Below are 24,799 nucleotides of genomic sequence, written 5' to 3' on the forward strand. Positions count from 1 at the left end.
GTCTGTACGAACGTATGTACGTACGTGCGTACGTACGTACGTATCTCGCATAACTCAAAAACCAGTAGCCTCAGAAAGTTGAAATTTTGTATATAGGACTACTATAACATGTAGATGTGCACCTCGTATTTTGGTTGCAATCGGCCACGCCAAACGTATATAAATATATTTATATATTATCCACTCTGTTACCCGGCTCAGTGATCTCAGTTTCTTTACTCTTATATTTTTGTAAATTGTACATTTTTTGCTTTAAAAAGGATTGAATTATATTGTTCTTATCTTCCGGTTGAGCTTTTTATGCCTTTAGTAAATCTGTATTCGATATTTTTAGAATTATCAACAATTTTAAAGTTGTTTAAGTGCCGCTAAGCCTAATAATTTTTTGATAGCGGCCATTGCTTATTTACATTTGAAACAGCAGAGTAGTGGATTTGTTGCCAACCTAGAGAAACGTAGATTCGCAACAACATGGTAACGCCTTCATTTATTATTGCGAATTAAATCATGCTTAATCCTTTCTGGAATTTTTTCGAGGAAATAAGTGTTTAAGATTTACTTCGTAATTTTTAATACAGATATTTTGAGTTTTTATGTATTTTTGCCTTGTCGCGAAGTGAGAACTGAATTAATTGAATGAGAAATACTCAATCATCTGTGAAAAACTGTTTCTTTTTTGTTTTGTTTGCTTAATTTCTTTTATACATCGTTCTAGCTTTATTATAATATTTGAATAGAACATGTAGCAACGATTAGATAATTCTTTAAATGATATAAATTTTGTGCATTCTGAGTTATAATATGAACGAAATATAATATATAAGTGAATCTAGCGCCAGAGTGTCGCTATGGTAAACAAATAAAGTGAATTTTAAGGAATGCATTTATTCTATTGTGGTTTATGCGCTGTCGGCGAAGTAGATTTAATTCAATCCAATAAATATAAACGAAATGAAAAAAAAAATGCGTATAATTTAATATTCCGGACAAGGACGTCATGTGGTGTACACATCAGATTTTTTTAAATATAGAGTTAGCTAATTAGGTTTTTATTTAAATTTTTAAGCAGTATTTTATTATCCAGGGATTTTTATGTATAAAGAAACGGAAAATTGTTTTAAAAAAGTAGGATTTCTCAAATAATTTTATAAGATTATTTTTCCTGTATGATATAATTTAATGTGCCCCCCAGATGGTGCAGTGGTTAAAGGAACCGACTAAGATACCAAAGGGCTGAGGTTTGAATCCCGGAGAAGGCATGATTGTAACTGTCTGCCCCTTCATAGGAGGCAAAGGTGGCCCACCTATTAGGTGCCTTCATAATAAAGTGCTCATCGCTTCTGGCCTTAATAATGGCCAACCTCTCTGATGATTTATGTCCGCCATTGGAAAGAAAAAAATACTTTTCTCCTCTTCAGAGAAAGCCAATATATTATTACGTTTTATCGAAACACACTTTATTGGCCAGTATTGTCAGGACAGCTCCAAAACACGTTTTTACAGTCTTCGAGGAACTTCTATAAACACGCTGACACGATCAGCGACACAGCCTTCAGGTTATGAGGCTATCACGGTGGAGACAGCTTCACGGCAAAGCACTAGAGTACAGCTCCCGACTCTGCTTGGTCGTTCTCGGAACTCCACGTACTCTCGAGAGTCTCCTCTCTACAACTCGCGATGCACTCGACGACACACAGAGCACAACTCCCGACGCTTCGGTTCAGTCGTTCCCGGAGCTCAGCACGCTCTCTCGATAATGCGATACACTACGAGACTCTTTCGGTGCTCTCGACGACCCAATCGGCACTCGCTGCCAATTCGATCGACTCCGCACGGACTGACTAACTCTAAACGAGGCACACTCTCTCGCCCTCTCGACGAGGCACACACTTTTTGACTGCAGACCAGCAGGGTTTATATAGCTTTCAGCTTGTGTTCAAGAACATTCTGGGCTAAACCGATAAGAATTCGTTCCAGAAGGTTCTCCATCCCCCCATGGAATATCGCCAATTTTGTCGCCAAATGTGGCAACCCTGCCTTCCCTTGCCCTTTTATGACAACCCTAAAACTGCTTTGCGAGGGAGCTATCTCACCGCTTCGTAACAGTATATTACTTGACTGTAAAGAAATTTCTCCTAATTATAGGAAACAAATAAAAGTTTGCTGTTTTTAAAATGTTAATATCACTTTTTTATTCCCTTAAAAGGCATTCATATTAATAAAACTTCTTGCAAAATAAAACGAAAATAAAATATTGTAAAATAATTAGCTCTTCTAATTTGTTTTCTGGATGTTCCACTAAATCAACTTATATAATAATATGATACAAATGCTGCGGACTTTTTTTTTAATTCAGATGTTTTAAATATCTAAAGAAAAAACTTTTCGAATAAATTGCTGTTTTCATTTCTGGACTTACAAAATATAACTTATTACAACTAGAAAGAAATATTTGTTGTAAGCCTCGTGAGCAAGAGATCCAGTAAAATTAACGCAAAACAGAGTTTTGAATAATTAGGATATTTCTTTACAGAGTCTTCCCTCACCCGGGATCGTTTGTACTGGCTTAACATTATAATCTGTCTCTGGGGCCATAAAATACGTGAACCCGGTTCCTATATGCGAAAATGCAGCCTATTCTGTCTCTGAGGTTAGTGGCGTCAACCATCCAAATGAAGAGCACGAATGTGGACAAGCCGTGTAGTGCAGTCTATCAGATACGCAGAACACGTGCTGATCTTATTTATTTTTCCCTACTGTGTAAAGGCGAAAACGTTCATATGAGTAATTACTAATTTTAAAAATAAGACTTAATGACCTGCATCTTTAATTTCTAAGTAACTAATTCTTAATCTAGGAGGTCTATCTTAACAGCTAAGCTTATCTCAGATGTGGAACTGAAATATGCATAGGAAAATCCCATTACAGTTGCAATATCTTTTAATATTAGGATTATGGTAGTTTAAAATTTTGATGTAGTTTTCTTTTTAACCTTTTGAAACGTTAACGGTAAACACTTTCGAAATATTAAACTGTTATCCGAAATTTCCATACTGAAATCCTGCAATTTTGTTTAGACTTAGTTTGGAGAGAAACTTAATAAGATAAATTTCATTCAAAATCTTCCATGATTTGAGTATTTCGGTCGAAATAATTTTTGCAAAAATTATGAACTCCTTTATTTCAATAAATTGTGCATCGAAAGAAAGAGGGCACCTCATTAACATGGTGAGTACACTCATTTTCATACTAATGAATACTGCACATATCTTACTGAATAAAGCTTTTATAACCATTTTCATAGTACATTGATTAACAAAACTAGAATACCCTTCTTTACGATTTTATGCAAAACAGTTGGGTAAAACATTAAAAAATATGAAATATTAATTTATTGATATTTTTAAAAGATCTTTTCAGATATTGAAAATACAGCTTTGGAGAGCAGCTCGAAATTCATATTAGTAAAAATGATGTCAAATTTGACATGGAAGCAAAAATCAGAGAAAAAGGAAATTCTTTCTGAACTGTATTTTGTATTGCTTCCAGCGAGAGAAGCAGTTTTTGCGTTTATTTCATATTAGCATGCTGATTCAACACAATCTTCTAGCGGCAGATGAAAACAGACAGACAAAGCTGACAGATGTCCTGTTTTGCAACCGCGAAGTCTTTCTGCATGCAGGGTGAAAAATCAAGCTTAGTACGAGGGAAATGCTTTCAGACGGAGGGCAATTTCGCATTCGAGGAAAAAGTTTCGTATATTTTTATACTAATTTGAAAAGCCGCATAACAAAAATAGGATGGAAAAAAGGAAAAATAAAAGGTCCATATTAAAATCGTTATATATAGAGAAAAATTGTTTTAAATAAATAAATAAATACTTAAAGGGCCTACTTTATACTGAGAGAAGAACAGAAAAGTAGAAATTAGCCTACCGGTGCATGTGTCAATGAAAGCAATGAAGTGAGTAAATTCTGGGTATCCTCACAGTGTGTAATATCAGCGAGCCATAGGAAGACAGGAAGCCTATCAAAGTTAACGGATTTTAGCGTCCGCCACTGCACTGAGCCGAAGCGTAATTGCCGGCTTGTGGATTTTCTGGAGACAGGAAAAGATTAAGGACTTTCTGGTCAATATCGCTCATGAGCTACCGCTTCAGATGATTTTTTTCAAATAACAACACTTGGAAACAGGTAACAAAACGCTAGCCAACTGCAAAGACAACTCTAATGGCAAAAGGAAAAAGTGTATCCTCACAGGCAAATTGCGTACTGGGGTTTCGCTCATGAGAATCGCATGTGCGCAGGCCAGTTGTTTGCGTCCAAATAGTCTTCCTATATAATAAGGCTAGAAGAAATTAGGCTGAAGAGCATTTTAAATGAAGATCTTCCGAATGAAGCGAAGTTTTCTCTGCATAAATCGGATTCTGCCTAAAGTAATCGGTGGCAACTGATATGGGTAGATCATGGACGCGATATAGTTCAGCTTTTATGTCAAAGATAGTTAGTTTATTAATATGTTTTTTCTGAAGTGCTTGTATGAGCATGGATAAATTAAGGGGGACGGGTTACGGATCTGCACCCTGCACCTGTTACATTCGGAATAGGTCCCTAACAGCACAAAGGTTGAGGGACAAATTCATAGACACTTACCCTTTGCGATTCAGCCCGGTGTAGAATATCTCATCACATTAATGCCTCGCGGCCGAGCGGTACAGTTCGAATCCCGCGAAAGGGCTGGCTGCATTTGGCACTTTCGTGGCTTTCTTAATGCGTAACGTGTATACGAGAGTTTCCTTTAGAAAGTCCTCCACGAAGGCATCCCTCCCCCTTGAAGATAACCCTCGAATGCTTTGCTGTAATAAAATAAGCCAAACCTTTATAATATTTTTGTTTTCAAAAATATACTTTTATCTTTTGTTGCATATTTATCAATAATTATTTTCACTAGATTACCGCTACTCTATTTTATTTATGTATTTTTTAGCAGTGCATAATCAAATAGCACAAGCTAGCTTTTCCAATTTACCTTATTCTTAATTCACGTCATGAACAATATAAGTGTATATTTATAACTGATTCTAGTATAGATTATCCTTTAACAATTAAAATGAAAGCTTTAAATTTTAATCTTGGTATCTCACGGCAAAATACCTGAATAAAGGAAATCGGGTATTACCAGATCATGCAGGTACTTCCTCTTCCTTTACTAGAAGGAAGTCCAAAGAACAGGAAGAATTTCGAATCTAGATTTTGATGAACTACGCATTTTTGTCACTGTGAACGGATATGCTCGTCTTTCGGATAATGCGTTTATGTACACAGTTTGTTAGAGAAAGGTGACTTATTTCCATAAAATTTTAACTCTAGACTTATAACGCGAATCACAGTTCTCAAAATAAAATAGAACATTTTATAAAACGGTTTTAAAATTGTGAATTAAAGGGTCTGCAAATATAAAGTCTAACTTTTTACACTGCCCTTATACAACGAAACATTTAGTTTATAAAAAGCTCATTATGAAAGAACTTTGAGAATATATGTAGGATCAAAACTTTAATTAAGGAAATAAAGCCAGAAGTCATCTTTTTCGAACATCCTGCGTCAAACCTGGATTTTATGGTGAAGAACCTCCTCTGCCTGAAAGAATATCCACTTATACGTCGCATCTTTTATCTCGCATGCCGGAACCAGCTGCATCAACTTAAGTTCATGCTATTTTTAATTTCCTTGTGCCAGTCATAAAGTAACTGAAGTGACACACATATATGCTTTTCATCCAGAAATGGATGTCTGTATTTTTCCTTTAGTTCATTTTTCCAAGAGTGTAATTATCTTGTGCATTGTTTACTAACGCCACATTTCAAAGTAAGCCAATGAGTTTGCACGGTCTAGTGCCAGAAGTACGAGGTATTGTAGACACTGATTAGGATTTTTTTAGAAGCAGGAAAGATGAAAAATTAGCAATCACCTTCGATTCCTAAAAAAGAATCAATTACACAAATATTGGAAAATTGGCACAGTAAGCGCCCTTTATTGAAGGCTGTTCTTCAAAATTTCATATGATTCTGTATTGGTAATGTACAGAATTTTTAAATACCTTTGAAGCAGCAGCCATTGCCAAGTTGGCAACAGCCAAGCAAAAGACAAAATACTAAGTGTCTAATATGAAACCTGATTTTCCTCATTGGCCTTGAATGAAAAGTTCTGGTTTTCAAATTGAATGATTAAGTACCACCTTCATTAGCTTTATGCAAGAATGATTAACATGGTTTAGTTTAGAAAGGTTTATTATAAACAATTACTATTTTAGGATAGAAAGGGGAAATAGTCAAATTAAAATAGTGTTAAGGGATTATTCAAATTAAAGTTAGAATTTCATTACGTACTTTTTATCTAATAATTTGTCTTGAAACTTTAATTCTTTCCTTTTTGTTATTTTCACTTCCATAACGATCTGCGAAGATGTCATTTCTTTAGTAAAAAGGGTAATTGGAAATTATTATGAAGAAATAATGACTGAAATGGGGATTGCTGCATTATAATGTAAAGAAATGATTAATTGGTATATAATATATAAAACAGAAAAAGTTCAACCTTCGATTTATTATAATTTAGAGAAAAAATTCTTTTCCATTTCGATTGCGATCGATCCGGGAATCTTCCTTCTTCAAATAAAAAATTATATTTCATGCTATAGGCCAAAAATATGGCATTTGAAAATAGGAAATGAAATAAAAGATAAATAAATAATAAAAGGAAGTAAAAAAAGATGTGATATCGTCTATTGAATAAAATAGAAATCAAAGAATGAGATAATTATGAAGAAAGCTTTCCTTGAATTTGAGAAACTGGATTGAAATTCAAATAAGCAAAACTGATGAATTTCAGTGAATGTGAAAAGCTAGAATAATACAAAGCTCGCCAACTGTGGGAGCCTTCTGGATAATTTTAGGGGAATTAAACTGAAAATAATTCTTAATAGATCAATAATAGTTATTTCTGAAGGGTTACTAATTTCTCCTTTTAATTATTTCTCATTAATGCAAAATTTTAATGCTTTGTTAGTCTGACTGATGTATACTAAATCATATTAAAAAAATAAGTGACAAAGTGAAATTTTGTTAATATTTGTTTTTATTTATAAAAATTAAATAAATATAAAATACTTTTTACAGAAGATGTTCACAAAAGTAAATGGCATTAAAATAGCAAGTTACTTTTTTTTTCACAACCAAATTGAATATAAATATAAAAAAATCATGTTGCGTATCACTTATTGATCAATCGTATGAAAACTCTAATTTTTCCTTGAATAATCATTTCCTTTAACACGAATATTTTATTATAATAAACAATTTAATTGAGTTTTGCTTTATTATTTTGGGGAGCTTTCATTTGTTTTTTAATTTGATATTATAAAAAGCAATTTTCTTTTCTTTTCTTTTTAGAGCTTCTTCATACTGAAATTAATATTTCGCTCATTTTCAGTCACCTCCATATGCAGGATTCTGGAAAGTGCTGGTGGCTTGTATGTAAATGGGGTTCTCTCCCTGAAAGAAAAACCAAAATTAAGAATTTCACTTCGAATGGTATACTTCTATATCGTACTTCAATCAAAACATCATATTAAGACCTCTCTTTAATCATTATTTCGTCTGTATTAAAATAAATTTTATTTTTCACTTATATTTTATGTGCATTACATCTATTTAAATAGATAAAACAGATATAGAAAGATAATCACTAAAGAATTCCGTAATGTACCCATTTCAAAAAGTTCTTGACTTTTTACTCTCTTTTCCATTCTTTTAATTCAAACTCCAAGAAAATCTCAACTGAAGAATGTTAATGCTCTAAAATGTCTATTACTAAATAACGAAGAATACGTATGAACACAAGTTTGCATGTATATATGCATATTCCCCACATTGAGAAAAAAACGGCGGAAATTAGAGCACCAAATTTTTAACACACAGGGTCTTCCACCCAAACATATTTGGCCCTTAAATCCCGAATTTTTAATTTCGAATTTGGGCCGCCCAGACGGTATAGTGGTTAGGGAAGTCGACTGCGATCCTAGAGAGTTCGAGTTCGAATCCTGGAGAACGCATGGTTGTAACTGTCTGTCATAGATGATTTATAATATTACTGCAGTTAGAAATTTCTTCTGGATGTTATGAATGGTAATGATAATTATGTCTGAATGGCAGTGCACCAAAGCTCGCAGAGTGATAATTCTGTTACTGTGATTTAACCTTTTGATTGCATTTTCGTTAACTTAAATAAACGTTTTCATTGGAGTTAAATCTCTTTTTATTTGATGGCATTGTAATGCCACCTTGTTCGTCACCTCATCTCCCTTCAGTGATGACTGGACTTTCAAAAACTACCAGAATTGATTACATAGGAGCATTAAAACACAATTAGGTTACATAGTTAAGTGATAATTTTATCACAAACAGTAATTTTCTTAAATATGGTTGAGAAACACTGGAGTTGCAAATAATCTCATGAAGAACATCTCAGTATGAACGCGGAGCTAAACGCTTAATTATATAAAAAATGACAGTTTTTTCTATGCGTAAATATATAAATCTCTAGAAGCAAACACAAAAAAGAATAATACAATATAAATCATCGACAAGCGGGAGGGAATATTTTAGGAATTCCACAAAGACTAGATAATGATATAAAAGATATAATACTGCAAGCAGCAAACCAGAAATGCAATAAAAAATAAAAAAAAGCAAAATATATGGAAGAATAAACAGCACGAGACAGAAATGATACAATGAAATTTTCTCGTATAACATCTGAAAGCACTTGAATGTCAGTATCAGCTGCAAAACTAAATATCTTCTGCATTACATTGAAATTAGTTTGCTTTTCATTATGAAAATAATTATCTATACAAATAATACGCTGCGAAATGTGAAGAAAATCAGATTTTTACTTTTATTACGCTGTGTATAATTTTGTCTTATTTTATTTAAACATATTTTGAAAGGCATTCAGATTGACACGGGTAAATAAATCTTATCAGCTGAAAACATAAAATGTTTCTGAACTGTTCGATAAGATAAAATAAATGTTTGCTTTCCCTGATAAGTTTCAATATAAAGACAGTGTGAAAAATAAAACGTTAAAAAAAAAAAAAAAAAAAAAAGCACGTGTGTGTGTGTGCGTGCTGTTTTTTTCTCTCTTCTTATGTCTCTCTATATACATGTTTTTCCCCATAAATTCAAATTGAGTTTGTTAAACTCCGATAGATAGAAATAATGAGATATTTTCTCTTGAATTATCAGCTATTCACGCTATGAGTATATTTTATTTCCTAAGCGTCCACATGATCTGCATCGTTACTGGATAGACACAAAGCACATTGTTTTTTAAGTGCATTTTGTTATTAGATATATACCTTAGATTTCTGGTTCGTTTCAATATCCCTATTCCATTTTTAATGCTTAATTGCTATTCAAACGTTTAAATTCTTCTGGCGTTGAAATGAATTGTTTTTTTTTTTTATGATTAAAATGAATTGTTTGTTTACATGCCTGTCATATACAAAATTCAAGCTAACTTAAGAACCAACTACAGAAGAATATTTGCTCGTTTTTGATTAAATAAAAGCCCTCTTTTTAGTATCCACATACACTCTCAAAGTGCCATGTAAATGAAATTAAAATTATTTTTACTTAATCTAAACAATTCAGTTTGAATTTAGTGCTAAATAGTTAAGACATTTAAAATACTATTATTACATACTATTTAAAATACTATGTAATAAAGCTAGAAAAAATCATGAAATTACCTCTTGCCATTTGGCCATAAGTCTTTCCTTTTCAAATTTTGCAAGCTCTCTCCTGTCGTGAATGGTAGTCAGGATCTTCCACAGCATCAACAAGAATAAGCCGGTAGCTACCACACCACCGGATACTCCAGAAACGATAGCAACCACGTTGATGGGTTCAGGACATTCTGATAATTAAAATTGGATAATGTGGATCATTTGGTATCACCTTAAGGACATTTTCAATACCTTTATTATTTAAATTCCATGCTCATTAAATTTTTGTTTCTGAATCATTCTTAATCATGTTTGAAGTTTATATTCTGAAATTCTGTATAACGCTGGAAATTAAAAATTCAGAGCAAAAATTATAAAGGATATTTCTATGAATATCGTAATATTTAATATTTCTACAAATATTTCTCGTCTCAGTAATTGCTATTACTGAAAAACTAATAATAATGACCTAAGCGAAATTGTTGTAAATTAGGACTTTGATACTTGGAATTTACTTTTACATTATATATACGAATGATTGTTATAAAATCCACTGAATTTCATTGTAATGACAGTTTACTTAACTAAATTAAAACAAATTCCAACCTAAAAGAGATTAAACTTTTTAACTCAGAATTTTGGAAAAATTAATTTTATATCCAGTAGAGGGGTATTAACTGAGAAATTATCTTAACTTTTCAAATAATCATTCCCCTTCTAAACTTGTTTGATTTAAAATGAATCTAGAAAACTGCCAAAATTGGGAACTGTTATTCAAGTGTTTTTAAGAGCCTTATGATTCAGAAATTTTAAATATGCATTCCATTTACTAAATTTCATTTGTATATTCTTGATAAATATAGATGTATTTATTAATTGTATTCTTAGATTTTTTTAATGTAGATTTAAAATTTTGTTTTGAAAATAACTTTACCATTAACTAAAGGTTGAAGTTATTATTATTGAGATTTGTGAGTGAAACTTTTTTAAGAAATTAGGAAACCTCTTAGTACTTTAGTTTGAGAAAATTTAAAATTCCCATCACACCTCTAGGTTCGAGAAATTCTTCTGAAGTATTTTACTTCAAGAAAATTTAGGATTCGTTTGGTTATATCTCTTATTTCTTAAGAGTTATACATGTTTCATTTTCATCAAAGTGTATATTCAATGCAAATCTCAAATTCTATGTAAATGAAGGCATTTTATTGTGCCTGTTGGGAATTGTTTTACATAAAAAATTAGTAACCAAACAAAAGACATTTTTTTAACGCATTCAGACATCAAAAGGCAAAGAGGTTACCGTAACTGGCACTATTACTGCTTCTCATATGCCTGAGATGTATCATAATTATAAATAAATCGTCTCTAAGAAAAAGAAATCAGTCAGGGTTTATAAACAAATACTACCTCAATTACACTAAAAATAGATTTCTATCATTATAGGTGTATTGGTGTATTTAATTATGGCAAAGTACACTAGGGCTATCTGCCTAAGGGGAGGGACGCCTTCGTGGAGAATTTTCTAAGAGAAACTGGCTCGTATACACGTTACACATGGGAAAAACCACGAAAACACCCATGCAGTCAGCCCGTTCGCGGAATTCGAATCTCGGACCGAACTACCAGTGTTCGGCGACTTTACCGCTCGGCCGCTGGTGGGCCACTATAATTACGATGAAAAATTGAATGTAATGATAATAACAAAAATTCAGACATTCCCATTGACATTAAATAGTTAATGGTTCAAATAACATTTAGCTATTATATTTCTTCATTAAGTTCTGTATTCTACTCAGATTAAAACTACACTCCAACTAAAAATGGAAACGTGTTGCCCAAGAATTATACAGTTAGTGATTTGAATAAGGCCATTTTTTTTCCTTTATAAAGTTTGGTATTTTTTGCAGTCGTCAAATAGAGTCTTAAATTCTTAGTAGACGTTAAGTGAATTGTCACTACGTCCAAAATAACAACTGAAACTTGAAAAGCGTGTAAAGGACCATTTCCCTTATTAAAATTAAAGAAGCATAGAAGACGTACCTGCTAATTACAAGCTCAGCCAGCACTTATGGCGAGATAACTTCTTAAACTTAAAGTCAAATGAACAAACTTAAATTTAAATAAGCTAGTAGTCGAACTCTACACAGATCAGTTTAACTTGAAGTAGGCTAACAAATTTAACCGGCGTAGAGATTCACTATCGGCAATTATAATGCAAAGCCAAACGAAGTCTACAAACATCATCTGTGCTAGTAAAGTAATAACATGGCCTAAGAGAGGCAGAAAACACTCCTGTCTTACAAACTAAAAACCTCATCTTAAACATACGCGGAGTAATTTGCATTCTGTCGTGGAAACGGAAAGAAGAAATGACAATGGTCTAAATCATAAATTAACTAGTTAAGTAACATGTTTAAAGGGGAGTGTTGAAATTACTTTATTGTCTTTATGCTATGCTGTATACTGACAGCTGCTTCTATCTTCTTACATACGTTTTACGACGTAAGGCACAACAAAAGAAAAATCACAGCTTATATAAACACTTCATCTTACTATAAATTCACCATAAAGTTTCATTATTTGATTAAACAATTAAAAATGCTTAGCTTTTGTTTGTTTGTTTCAGAAATATGTAAATGAAAAAAAAACTTAAAGGACTTCTTAAAACGAAGGCGGGAAAATGACTGAACACATAATGGCTTTAACTATGACGTAAGTATACAGAAATATCTCTTGTAATACTGCTTAACCTACAGAGTTGTGAAAATTGCAATGAAGAATCACAAAGTTACTCAGAATCTGAATTCCCCTACTTAAATTTGATTTAAGACCTAATAATTTAAAGTAGAGACTAGAATGGATAATTGCCAAATACTCATCCTTCAGGACTCTGTTAAGTTTCTATTGTTATTCTAAATAATTATTTAACATGTCTATTGTGCTGTCCAAATAGATTGTGCAGTCCAAATAGTCAGAAAGTTTTAGTAAATCTCTGAAATGTTTAAAGCTTGCAAAACCAATTTGGGTTCGTAATTATTTGTCTCTTTCTAAACGTGCATGCTTGTTTAGGCTGTAAGTTTTAACTGATTGTTCTTGTAACGGATATTTCCTTTAAGACGCTGGAATGTATGCAAGGTATGCAGTAAAAGCTGCCGAATCGCTACGCAATGTCTGGCAAGAAGACTGCACAAATAAATATAAATTAAACTTGGTGTGTAAATTATTCGTTCTAGTTTAAAAAATATGATGTGGGTATTACATGACTTTCATGCCCGGCGTAGTAAATTATACACATTTTTTCCTACACTTCATTTAAACTTATTTCTCCGAATTATCAAACTTCATTAAGTAGTTCCTCAAGGCAAGTAGAAAATGAAATAAAAAAATTCAAATTTTGAAATTAATCCCGGTAAAGTATCTCGGTCAATTTTTATCAGACGAGAGTCAAACTTCTTATAATTTTATTTTTACATCTTTGTACGAAGTAAAGGAGGTATTGTAATCGCAAAAACTTTCCGGCATCATATTTCAACGAAAATATGCATTTTAACCCCTATCCAATGCAATTTAAGCATGTTATTGCGTGATATCAGTGCGTAAGAACAAAATTGAGTCTTTTCCCCAAAAATGGTTGCAAAAAGAATTTAAAATGGATTCAGAACAGATTTGTTCGTGAGGTCTATACGTTCGTACATTCATATCTCGAATAACTCTAAAGCGAGTAGCCTCAGAACGTTGAAATTTTGTGTATAAGATTGCTATAACCTGTAAATGTGCGCCTTCTTTTCTGGTTGCAATCTGCCACACGAAATATATATATATATATATATATATATATATATATACTCTGTTACTCGGTTCTATGAGCTCAGTTGTTTTATTCTTATATGTTGGCAAATTGTGCATTTTTTTTCTTAAAAGATTATTGAATTATGTTGTTCTTATCATCCGGTTACGGTTTTTATGCCTTTAGTTAATTTGCATACAATAGTTGTGGAATTATTAACAATTTAAAAGTTGTTCAAGTGCGGTAAGCCTAATTTTTATTTTACCATAGCAGCCATATTTGTTTCCAGTTGAAACTTAGCAGAATAGTGAATTAAGTCAATTTCTGTACCTTCAGTGTCTTTTTGCCGAGTGGGACTGATAGTAAACTTTCAGTTTTGTTCACTGAAAAATCTGCCTTCTTGCCCGCGGTCCAAATTCCTTGTTTTTGCTTAGAAACTCTAATTTTAATTGTAAAAATTGTTTTTAAATAGTATTAACTGTATACGGTGTTTTATAGTTTCCATATTTTTCAAATTTTAATAAAGATATTTTGAGATTTTATGTGTTTTTGCCTTGCGCGAAATAAGACCTGAACTATTTGAATGAGAAATATATCTCTAATTCAAGGAAATAAGTTTAAAGGAAATGCAGGAAAAAATGCGTATAATTTAATATTCCGTACAAAGAAGTCATGTAGTGTACACATCAGATGTTTTCTTGACTAGTATAAAATTCCCCGAAATATTAGTATAGAATCAGGGTTACAGCATTAAATATTAAATATTCTTATTTGTCGAATGGGTATTTTTTTTTAAATTTAGCATTGCCAAAACATGAATATATTCGTCATTTAAATGACTTCTGTAACTGAAAGTGTATGACTATTGCCAAAATAGAGGCCGGGTAAGGACTTTTAAACCGGGAGGGGGACTAATTAATATACTGACTAAAATGATTTTCTTATAATTATTCATCGTTTTAATTGAATTTCTGTTCCTTGGAGAATATAAAAAACGTTTTCTAATAATAAAATATTGGTTTATATTACTTAACAGCTTTAGCGCAAGTTTTAGGCTTACTAATTTACTCATAATTGCTTTTATATTTATGTATATATTTGTATACATACGTTTAGTTCTACCAATCGCAATAAAAAAGAGAGGTGCGTAAATAGATGTTAAAGCACTCTTATGTACAATATTTCAACTTTCTACGGCTAATTCAGTTATGTGAGATACTTTGTGACCTCTGTGCGTATGTACAAAAATATCCATTTTGAATCCATTAATCCAATTTACAATCTGTTTTGGAAAAGAGTCCTTTATGCTGCCCATATGTACAGATGCCACGCACAAAAATCGTCCAAATGGATTCGGGAATGGTCAAAATATATATTGCCTCTGAAATATGATACACCAAACGTTTCGAGATCACAATACTTCCTTTACTTTTTACAAAATATGTAGCGGGAATTTTGTCGAGATTACAATATTTCCTTTACTTCGTAGAAGAAAGTAAAATTGAATCCCATAGGTGGGATTTTAGACTGTGATAATTTCGCCATGAGATAAAATTCCACAATTATAAACGAAATTCGAAATTTTGCGATGAATGTCCCAGTATGTTGTATTTATCCTATAAAATAATTTTGTATGGCAAAATAATGATAGATGGCCTGTCGTGCAAAACATTAGAGCTGATAAAATATTAAAATTACATGACTTCAGCCATTTTATCTAAAACAATGAAACCAATTAAGCGCTGACTTAGAGGTTCGGGTAGTACATAAAAATAGTATTTCATTTAAATCGAATTTAAAAATCTTAGAATTAATAAAATCTCGGTTGATTTTAAACTCGTGAAAATAATATTTTAGACAAATTTAACTAATATAGTTTCTCACTGTTATTTCTTTCTCTGTGAACTTTTTTAAAAACATAAATTTGACATTTTTAATAAAAGCTATTGTTTCAAGGTCTACTTCATTTGATTTATCTTTTTAAACTGAAATCATAAATCTACAGGCTAATCGCACAATATTTATTCGAATTTCTTATGTAATTGCTGGAAATGTTCGGTAAATTTTTAAAACTTTGATTTTCAAAAATATAACTTGACTTACCCAGCTTCATTTTGGGGAAGACTAACAGCCTATTCATGTCATCAAAAGAATATTTAAAAGTATATCGACATTTTTCTTTATCTTCAAAAGTGCATTGTTTTTCCATTTCTCCCACTATAATATAAAAATATACAATTAACTTGCGTTCACGTAATTCTTTTTAAGTAAACCAACATTAAAAAATTAATAAATGCAATGAAATACTGCACAGAGGCTCTCCATAATAGCCAATAAAATTTCTTCCTATCCTATATGTTAAATTAACTTCTTACTAAATATCAAAATAATATTAAGAAATACATATCTTTTAAATAGTTCTCACCATCCTTTTGAGCCACCTCAGACAAATTAAGTGAAATGCCGCGTATATCGGTTTGTTTTGCTAGACTATGAAGATCTTCTCAAATTAGGAATAACAACATGTCTTCGAGGAACAGTAATGTAGCTAAAAATAATATTACCTGCAGATGATTGTCTTACAGCACATCTATATTTTATCGTCTTAATAATGCAAAACAGATCTGGATTATTAACAGGAATCGACTGTTTTATTTTAATGTTATATATCCTTGTTTGGATTGGCTTATTTTCCGAGATACAAATTTCTTCCCAACTATTAATAACCACTTCTATACGAGAAGAAAGATTGCAGTTACAAATAGCATCATCTATGACTCATTTTAATAGAGAAAAATTAGATTTTTTCAATGAGTAACCAAAATCAAATCTGAGCAGGAACTCAGAGGTTTTTATTTGCTTAAAAAATTAATTGATATAATTTCCTAAAGATTAAATACTAGTTTTATGCTACATTTGAGTAATCTTTACTCATCTATACTATTAAAATCTGAGCACGTCTGTGTGTTTGTTTGCAACATCATCTCCTCTGGAACGGTCGAGAGAGAAGTTTCGAGAGAGATACACTGCGCGAAAAAGAAAATGGGACAGTTCTATACTTCCCGTTCTACTGGGCTGATTGAAGAAATTCAAATTGCGTTTTTCATCGCGAAATTGCGACTTAGGATATGTATTAGATTTATATAAAGCGTTGCTCTAATATAGGTGTTTTGACGCAAAATAAGACTTTTTCTGAAATGACATGCCAATTTGTTTTCCATATTTCGATTGTACTACTCAAATGATGCAAAACTGGCAAGTTTTGTAAAAATCGCACGAGTAGTTTTTAAAAAATTAACTCTCAAAATTTTTGCTCCTCAATATTAATTGAGAATTGATATATATTTATTAATATCTCTTTTTTTATTAATCTTACTTTATTCCCTTTTCCATAATTCGAAATTTAGGCTTAATCCAAATATAATTCGCATATATTTTATGATTTAGTTTTAAAATTTGCATTTTTAAATCATTTTTATAAATTTTTCGAAAACAATTTTGACAATTTTGAAATACATCGACTAAAATGATGTTAAAAATTGTATAGGTTATAATTTTCGAAAACAATTATAACCTATACAATTTTTAACATCATTTTAGTCGATGTATTTCTAGGCACACCTGCAAAAAAATAGACTTTTTTATTCAAAATTTGCTAAGATATACGTGAATTTACATTTTGGCGCGTAAATGTGGTTTACGCACTTTGTTAAAATTGTTTGAAAGTATGAACGATGATTTTTTTTTTTTTTTTTTTGCGTTCGTGGACAATAAAGAAGAGGGAAAGGAAACTAGGTTATTATAAATTAAGAAATTCGCCAAGTGAATTATTCTTGGCTCAAACTGAAAAAAATTCTCCAAGATAAATTTTTAAATTTCTCCATAAATTTCTCACCAGAAATTACAAAATTTAATATCTAAGCATAATTTGAGTCGTAGAATCGAAATATGGAAAAAAACTTTATATGTTATTTCAGAAAAAGTCCGATTTTGTATCAAAATACCTGTGTTAGAATAGAGCTATATATAAATCTAATATATATCCTAAGTCGAATTTTCGACACGTGGAAAACGCAATTTGAATTTTGTCAATCGGCACAGCAGAACAGGAGATATAAAACTGTTCCATTTCTTTTTTTTGCGCATTGTACTTGCGGTTTCCGAAAATTTATGGGAAGACATTTCGACCATTCTCATCTTCGTACGATTTTAATCAACCAAGATGTTAGGTACAAACTCTGAAAACTTTAATTTTTGCAGTCACTTCTTCAAAACAGTTCCACTTTCTATGCATATCTACCAAACATTAGAGTTTTTTATTCAAAATTTACCAAGATATATGTGAATTTTTATATTGTTGCGTTTTGAAATTTGGCATATTCGTTATAAGAGATAATAACTTCAAATGTGGTTTACGCAGTTTGTTAAAAGTATTTGAATGAATGAACAATGCATCTTCGTGCACATTGAAAAGAAAGAGAATGGGAAATAGGTTACTGTAAATTCAGAATTTCGCCAAGTGAATTATTCTCGGCGCAGAAAAAGTGCAGCAAATAAATTTTCAAATTTCTAGGTAAGTTTCTCACCAAATTTTATAAAATATTTGGAAATAATTTGAATCGTAGAATCGAAATATGGAAAACCATCTTTATGTCGTTTCCGAAAAAGTCCAATTTGGGGTCAAAATATCTATAATACCTATGTTAGAACAATATTATATAAAAATCTAACATATATCCCAAGTCGCGCTTTCCAGACATAAAAAATGAAATTTAAATTTCGACAATCAGTCCAGTACAACGAAAGCTACAGAACTGTCCCATTTTTCCCCCGCAAGGTGTACATTTATGCAGAAAGATTTTAAACATAGAATGTTTAAATAAAACTGCGTTTGAATCATTTGTAAGTAATACATTTGTATCTTATACAGTAAGTTATTTAATAATGTAAATATTAGGCATTGTGTTGTATGCGATACAACAGCATTTATACATATGTACAGGTAATTTTCTTTGCGAATTAGAAAGCATTACAGGATCTTAATTATTGAGATAATACTGTTTTTAAGATTTATCCCTATTCAAAGAATATATTTTAGCTGAAGCAACAGAAATTTAAGATTTTCGTATGTGAGCTGCATATTTGATTTTATTGAGCACACAATGGAGTCATTACAATGGAAATTTCTGTTCTAAATGTATTTCATTTCCGAATTTCTGATAAATGTGTATATAAATGATAAAATCATGATTAAAAATATATTTCTTACTTGAGAAATATCTGGTTTTCAATTTTTATAGTGTTAAAAAATGTAAATGTCGTTAGAATTAGAGTATAAACCCGAGAATTTTCTTCTTCAGCTATTTTTTTTACAAACTGTTATACAAGAAAAATGTGTATTTACAAAATACGCATGTAATGAAATTTTATAATTCGGTTATTAATCATATAACTGGGTAACAAAAATTCTGGTCACATCTAGAGTAATGTAATCTCAGAATATTATGTTACTCAAGATCAATAATGAAGCTAGTAATTCCTCCGTTCGTCTAGAAGAAACTCAATATCTTTGGCTAATAACTTTATTATCGATCGCAAAAATCGATGAAAATATCGTATATCACAGTAACAAGATTTAAAGATTCTGATTTGATAGACAGAAATCGGAAATTATTGCTTTTGCGAAATTGTGGAAGTAATTACTTTTGCGAAGCAACTGAAACGGTATTTTCTTATTTTTCTCAGCAGCAATACTGAAGTAAGCAGAACTTAAAAAAATTAACGCTTTAATTTTCCTTAAAAGTATGCAATGCTGTATTAATATTCGAAAATCTCGCAAAATATATGTGTTTTAATAAAATATGACGATTATAGCCATCTACGCAAAATATATGTTTTTATATATTACAAAAACAGATTTTTATCTAACTACGCAGCATGATCAAAAAGACTATCAGCGGTTCTCAGATTGTTTCGACGCGGCACCCTTGTGCAGCTAAAAAAATTTCGAGGCACTGCTATCCTTAAATCAATTTAAATTTTAAAAAAAATTCTGGAATCTTTCAGATTTTATATTACGCCCAAATGGGTGGGTTTTTTTCATTTACAGACACATACACGTTTCGAATGCCTTTGGGATAACACCAGTTTGGGATAAAAATATTTAAAAACAGCATATATTTAAAATTCTCGACAGACAATTTCGCGCTGGAGATAAAAATGTTTTATTCCCTCTATAGTGTAGCGGCTGCTCGCTTTAAAATTTTTGTGTTTTTTAATAAAAAATTCATTAACGTTTTACGAAATAGACGATATAACAAATTCGAAATTGAAGTTTCGGGCTTCCCATATTTGGGTGGAGGACTACGTTATGTAAAATCTGATGACTCTAGGTACCGTTGTTTTTTCACAGTGCAAGAAACATACATACGTTCATGCACATTCTTTATTATTCAGTTTTTTTAAATACAATACATGGCGATAATATGTGGCAACAATTTTAAAAGTGATACATCGCATAATCATACGCAAAACGCAGTTTCGAAATTGATAGCCCTTCTGGGATAACGCTCCTTTGGGCTTTATTTAATTTTACCTTCAAAATCACTTGACTCAGAAAATTTGCTCCTGCACCTAATTTTCATGTAAACATACGCTGAGGCTTCAGATTCACAGAGGTAAGTTGAAGTAAATCGCAGAAGTTGTTTCATTGCAGCGTTTCTAACAGCCTTGTTTCTGAATGCACCTGCATCCAGAAAAGTTCTTGGCTTCCTTCATGTTATTTATGTTACGGTTAGCTTGTCTTCGTTGATCTCTAGCAGATTTTGAAAAATTTGCCGCGTCTCTCCTGGTATTTTACATTCAAGGTAATTGGTGTATACCAGGAGACCCAGTTTGATACAGTCTGAGGCGTATTTATATAAAAAATAAAGAGATAAAATTCTTTCTACCAATGTTTTAAGAAAATTACCTCTGATGTTTTCAATGGGATGTACTATAGCATAACCACAAGACGTGCAGTTCAGATTTTCTCCTTTCTGGTCCCTTACCCAACATTCCACACATTCCTGCAATTCGTCGCACATACCAGGACATGTCTGTTTGAAAGAAAAAAATCATCGTGAATGAACATAATCACATACAAGGTTTGTTGAGTTAAGAGATAATTGACGTGGTCGATATACAAGCTATTCAAAACCAAAGCCAACACACAACAAATACTTATTTTCAGAAAACTTACATTCTGATACTCTCATATAGCAGTTACCTGCTTAATTAATATCCTAATGATCATTCATACTTCATTCTGGCAAGAATTCAATAGAACAATTGCTGCTACAAGAAGTCAAACTCTGAGGAATATTAAGAAAGAACGAACTTTTAAATAAATGGTACCATCCATTTCAAATACTCATACGTTTTCTAAAATTATTTTAAAATATAAGTTATTATGAAATCTAAAGTTTTTCTTCATTAATTCTTTTTAAAATTATTCGTATCTTTTTATAGAAATCTAGCACTGTTACTGCTGTTGCTTCTTTTTATTAAATTTAAAAAATATGCAATTGTTTTTTTAACATTCATTTATGGTTTATTTCAAAACGTTAACAAAGGCTGTAATCATTGCAAATAATACATTTGAAATTTGTGAATAATATTAATTCCATAATTTATAATGATACAATAAACATTTATTCGATCATTTTAGAAAATGCGTGGATTTCTCAAATAGAACAATTTAGAAAAACTTTTATATATTTCTTATCTTACATGGGACGTTCTGTATGCTATTCCTAACTCATAACGCCAAAAATAATCAAGCAATTATTTTTTAGCTTGATGAAATGTTGTCTTGATTAAATTAATATGTAAGATGAGTCCATAAGGGTAAAAGTCATTTAGGGTGTGGAAACATTTCAAATACCATTTCAGGTTTTTCATACACTTTTATTCTTAGTTTTGGCTCTGTTGCTGCCACAAGGCTGAACCTTTTTAGTTTTATTTTTTAGAATGATCATAAAATTTTTTATTTTTATCTGAATTTTAATATAAAAAGTTATGCTTTGTAATTTTTACGAAATTGCTTTCTGCATTTAAAATGTCATGTCGAGAATATTCTTATTTAAAGTATTTTTCTAACTGGAAATATACGTCTACGACTAGCAGTTGCGAGTCATGGAAAACAGAGACTATATAAAAACTTTGTGGACAGGCTGTATATCATCCAACAAAATGATCAGAATTTTTTCTGTTTCTTCATAAATTAGAAAAAAAAAAAGGGCGAAAGAAAAACTACGAAAAAAAAAAATTTGAAAGTTGTTCAGATTTTACATTACGTCCAAAGGGGCACTTTTTTACGTTTTGTGTATTACCTTGATTTATTAAATATAATATTCTTCGCACTTAAACCACATAAAATTCAGTTCAACAGCAATATGACAAAATATTTAAAAAGAGCATATCTTTAGAATTTCCGATAGACAGTCTCGCGCTGGTGATAAAAGTGTTGTTTTTTTTCGTACAGTGTTTCAGTTGCTCGCTTTCAAATTGAGCTTGTTAATCAAAAGTTCGTTAAAGTTTTACAAAATCTGAACTAGATTATTAAACAAATTCAAAAATCGGGCTTCGAGGTACCCATGTTCGGGTAAAGCATTATGTTATTCAAAATCTGATGGCTCTAGGTACCGTCGTTTTTTCACAGTGCGAGAAACCTATATACATTCATGCAGATTCTTCATTATTTAATTTCTTTAAATATAATACAGGGCGATAATATTGGGTAGCAACAATTTAAAAAGCGATACGCCGTTTATAGCAAATCGACACAAAATGTCATTTCGAGGCTAATAGCCCTTCTGGGCTAAGGCTGTTTGTGTTAATAACTTTTTTCCTTCTCGGCTAACACTCTTTTGCGCTAAAAACTGTTTGAAGACGAGTATGCTGGTTCGCACAGCATTCTAATTTATAAACGTCATCTCTACTTGAATAACATTTTAGAAACGAATGCTGCATTAGCAAATGTATATTACAAAGACTGAAACAGGGAAACAGTATAAGTACTTAAAATATTGAGAAGTTGTAATATTATTTATGAGATAAAAGAATCAATCACGATGAGTTACTATTTGTTCGTAAAACCCACGAAGCGTTTATCTCCCACAAATAGCACTTGGTTTTGGAACTGCTGAAACTGCTTTTTGCTTGCAATATCTGCTGTTACCCAACTTGAGGCAGCATATTATAAAATGGGGTGATGAATTTGAAAGGTGCAACTTTAGTTTATTTCGAGATTGACTTATGAGCCATGCCTCAAATTTACGGCTAAGACATAACTAATAAACTTTATGGTGGAAGCATAGCATGGTTTCATGGTTAGCTTATGAGACATTCTAATCCTATGGATAAGAGCGCTTTAGTGAAAACTCAGTTAGTATGAACTTTTATTCAAAGGACTCTCAGGGAAACTCCTACTGTAAGGGCTCGTACAAGCTACGTTTCTCCAAAATGCTCGCATCCGTGGGATTGCAAAATATTTCTACGTACACCTGTAAAATGGGCTTTCTTCCACTCATGCTTTTATTGCGGAGATGTTTATTTAAAGGTGCCACTTGCATCATTTGGCTCTTGATTTTGTTAATTGAAATAATATAAGAATTTATAACACGATAGGATTATTTACAATCGATATTCGATTTTCAAGCCCTATTTCTATCAGTAACTTCAGTTACTATATGACCAAATAGCCGTATGGGCCATGTGGTTTGAATAATAGAATAATCGAGATTATAATACATAATTTACAAATAGATATGAATGTAAATGCTAAATCAACTAATAATAAGCAACAAAAATCAATGTAACGTGTCCGAATTTGCAGACAGGTATGAATGTATTTACTACTGTTATTAATATATTAATTTTTACAGTGCTTACAAACAGAAAAGATACAAAAATTCTTTCGTCATTTTCGTCCATTTGTATGGCATGACACAAAGTACAATCTGTCACTATGTGCTTCGTATCTCTTCTCGCTGTAGACATGACTCTCGCAAAGGCTTATACTACCGGGAAAACACACTCCGGTGATCTGTATAAAAGTCATCTCCATAAATCTGTATATTCAAATCGTTGTTTGCATCAAAAAATATCAAGATTGCGACTGTCACTATATTAATCAGAGGTTTGAGGCAGAATTTCTGTGTGTAGCCCATATTAATTTGTGTCACATTAATATGTTTGTTATGGTTTGCATCTTTCTTTTGTTTTAATATTTTCATAGCAGATTAAAGAGATTCTGTGAACAGCCTACATCACTGTGGATAGCCCCGCGAAGTACGCCGAGCTACTGTAAGGAATTGAAGGCCATGGATATCGATAAATACAACAAATAAGTACAAATTTTTAACAAATGAGTAAGTGCTGGTATTTAGTTTGTCAGTGTGTTATCAACAAAAAGACTGGAACTTAAACCTTATTGGTGTGTATTCAACAGCCGCTTAAGTTATAAAAGTAATTGAGACTTTGAAGAAATACCATATCCATGATGGTATCAGAAGCTATATTCTGAACAATTCTTGGTTTGGTTTGTTTGGTTTATGGCAAAGCACCCGACAGCCATCTGCCTAAGAGAGGGATGCCTACGGGGAGTACTTTTTATAAAATTGGCTCGTATATACAGTGGTGGCCAAAATTGTGGACACTTTTGGAAATTTTTATGTTTTTGAAATTTGTATGCTTATAGAAAATGATATGTATCACAAAATGCAAAAACTTACATATATCATTTTAAAGAGAATTTATTACTGAATTCAATACAAAACACAAAATTCAATTATTTGCAATACAAAAAAAGTTAAACGATAATAGTTATCGATATACATTAGATATACATTAGATGATTGCAGTGAGTTATCAGTACTTAGTAAAGTACCCTTTATTTTTGATTACAGCTTCACATCGACGTTTCATTGAGCTGACAAGAGGTTTAAGCTCTTCTTTCGTTATTACATGGTCCCAGGAGAAACAATTATCGCCTCAATTAGTTCCCTTTTATTTGATGGGCGTCTCATTCGGACAAGAGTTTTCAAACGGTGCCACAAATTTTCGATAGGATTGAGGTCAGGCCTGTTTCTTGGCCATGACAACAATTTAATGCTCTTAGTACGAAACCACTCTTTCTATTATTTGGCCGTGTGGCAAGGAGCAGAATCCTGCTTAAAAATA

General features: G+C 31.6%; 1 protein-coding gene across 2 annotated transcripts in view; it reads right to left on the minus strand.

The window, feature by feature from the left end:
• Positions 1 to 7,113: 7,113 nt before the first annotated feature.
• LOC118182036 (integrin beta-PS-like) overlaps positions 7,114 to 24,799 on the minus strand; it is a 100,328-nt gene continuing 82,642 nt past the window's right edge. For both annotated transcript variants that reach the window (XM_085822598.1, XM_035351306.2), the window contains 4 exons: positions 20,547 to 20,673; positions 15,680 to 15,793; positions 9,814 to 9,980; positions 7,114 to 7,552 (listed from right to left, as the gene is read on the minus strand). In XM_085822598.1, the coding sequence (XP_085678724.1) occupies positions 7,487 to 7,552; positions 9,814 to 9,980; positions 15,680 to 15,793; positions 20,547 to 20,673 (474 nt within the window). In that variant the 3' untranslated portion in view covers positions 7,114 to 7,486. The remainder of the gene's footprint in view (positions 7,553 to 9,813; positions 9,981 to 15,679; positions 15,794 to 20,546; positions 20,674 to 24,799) is intronic.

The sequence above is a fragment of the Stegodyphus dumicola genome, chromosome 8 (assembly GCF_044657685.1).
Source record: "Stegodyphus dumicola isolate Sdum_Otavi_A_Nest chromosome 8, ASM4465768v1".
NCBI classification, from domain to species: Eukaryota; Metazoa; Arthropoda; class Arachnida; order Araneae; family Eresidae; genus Stegodyphus; species Stegodyphus dumicola.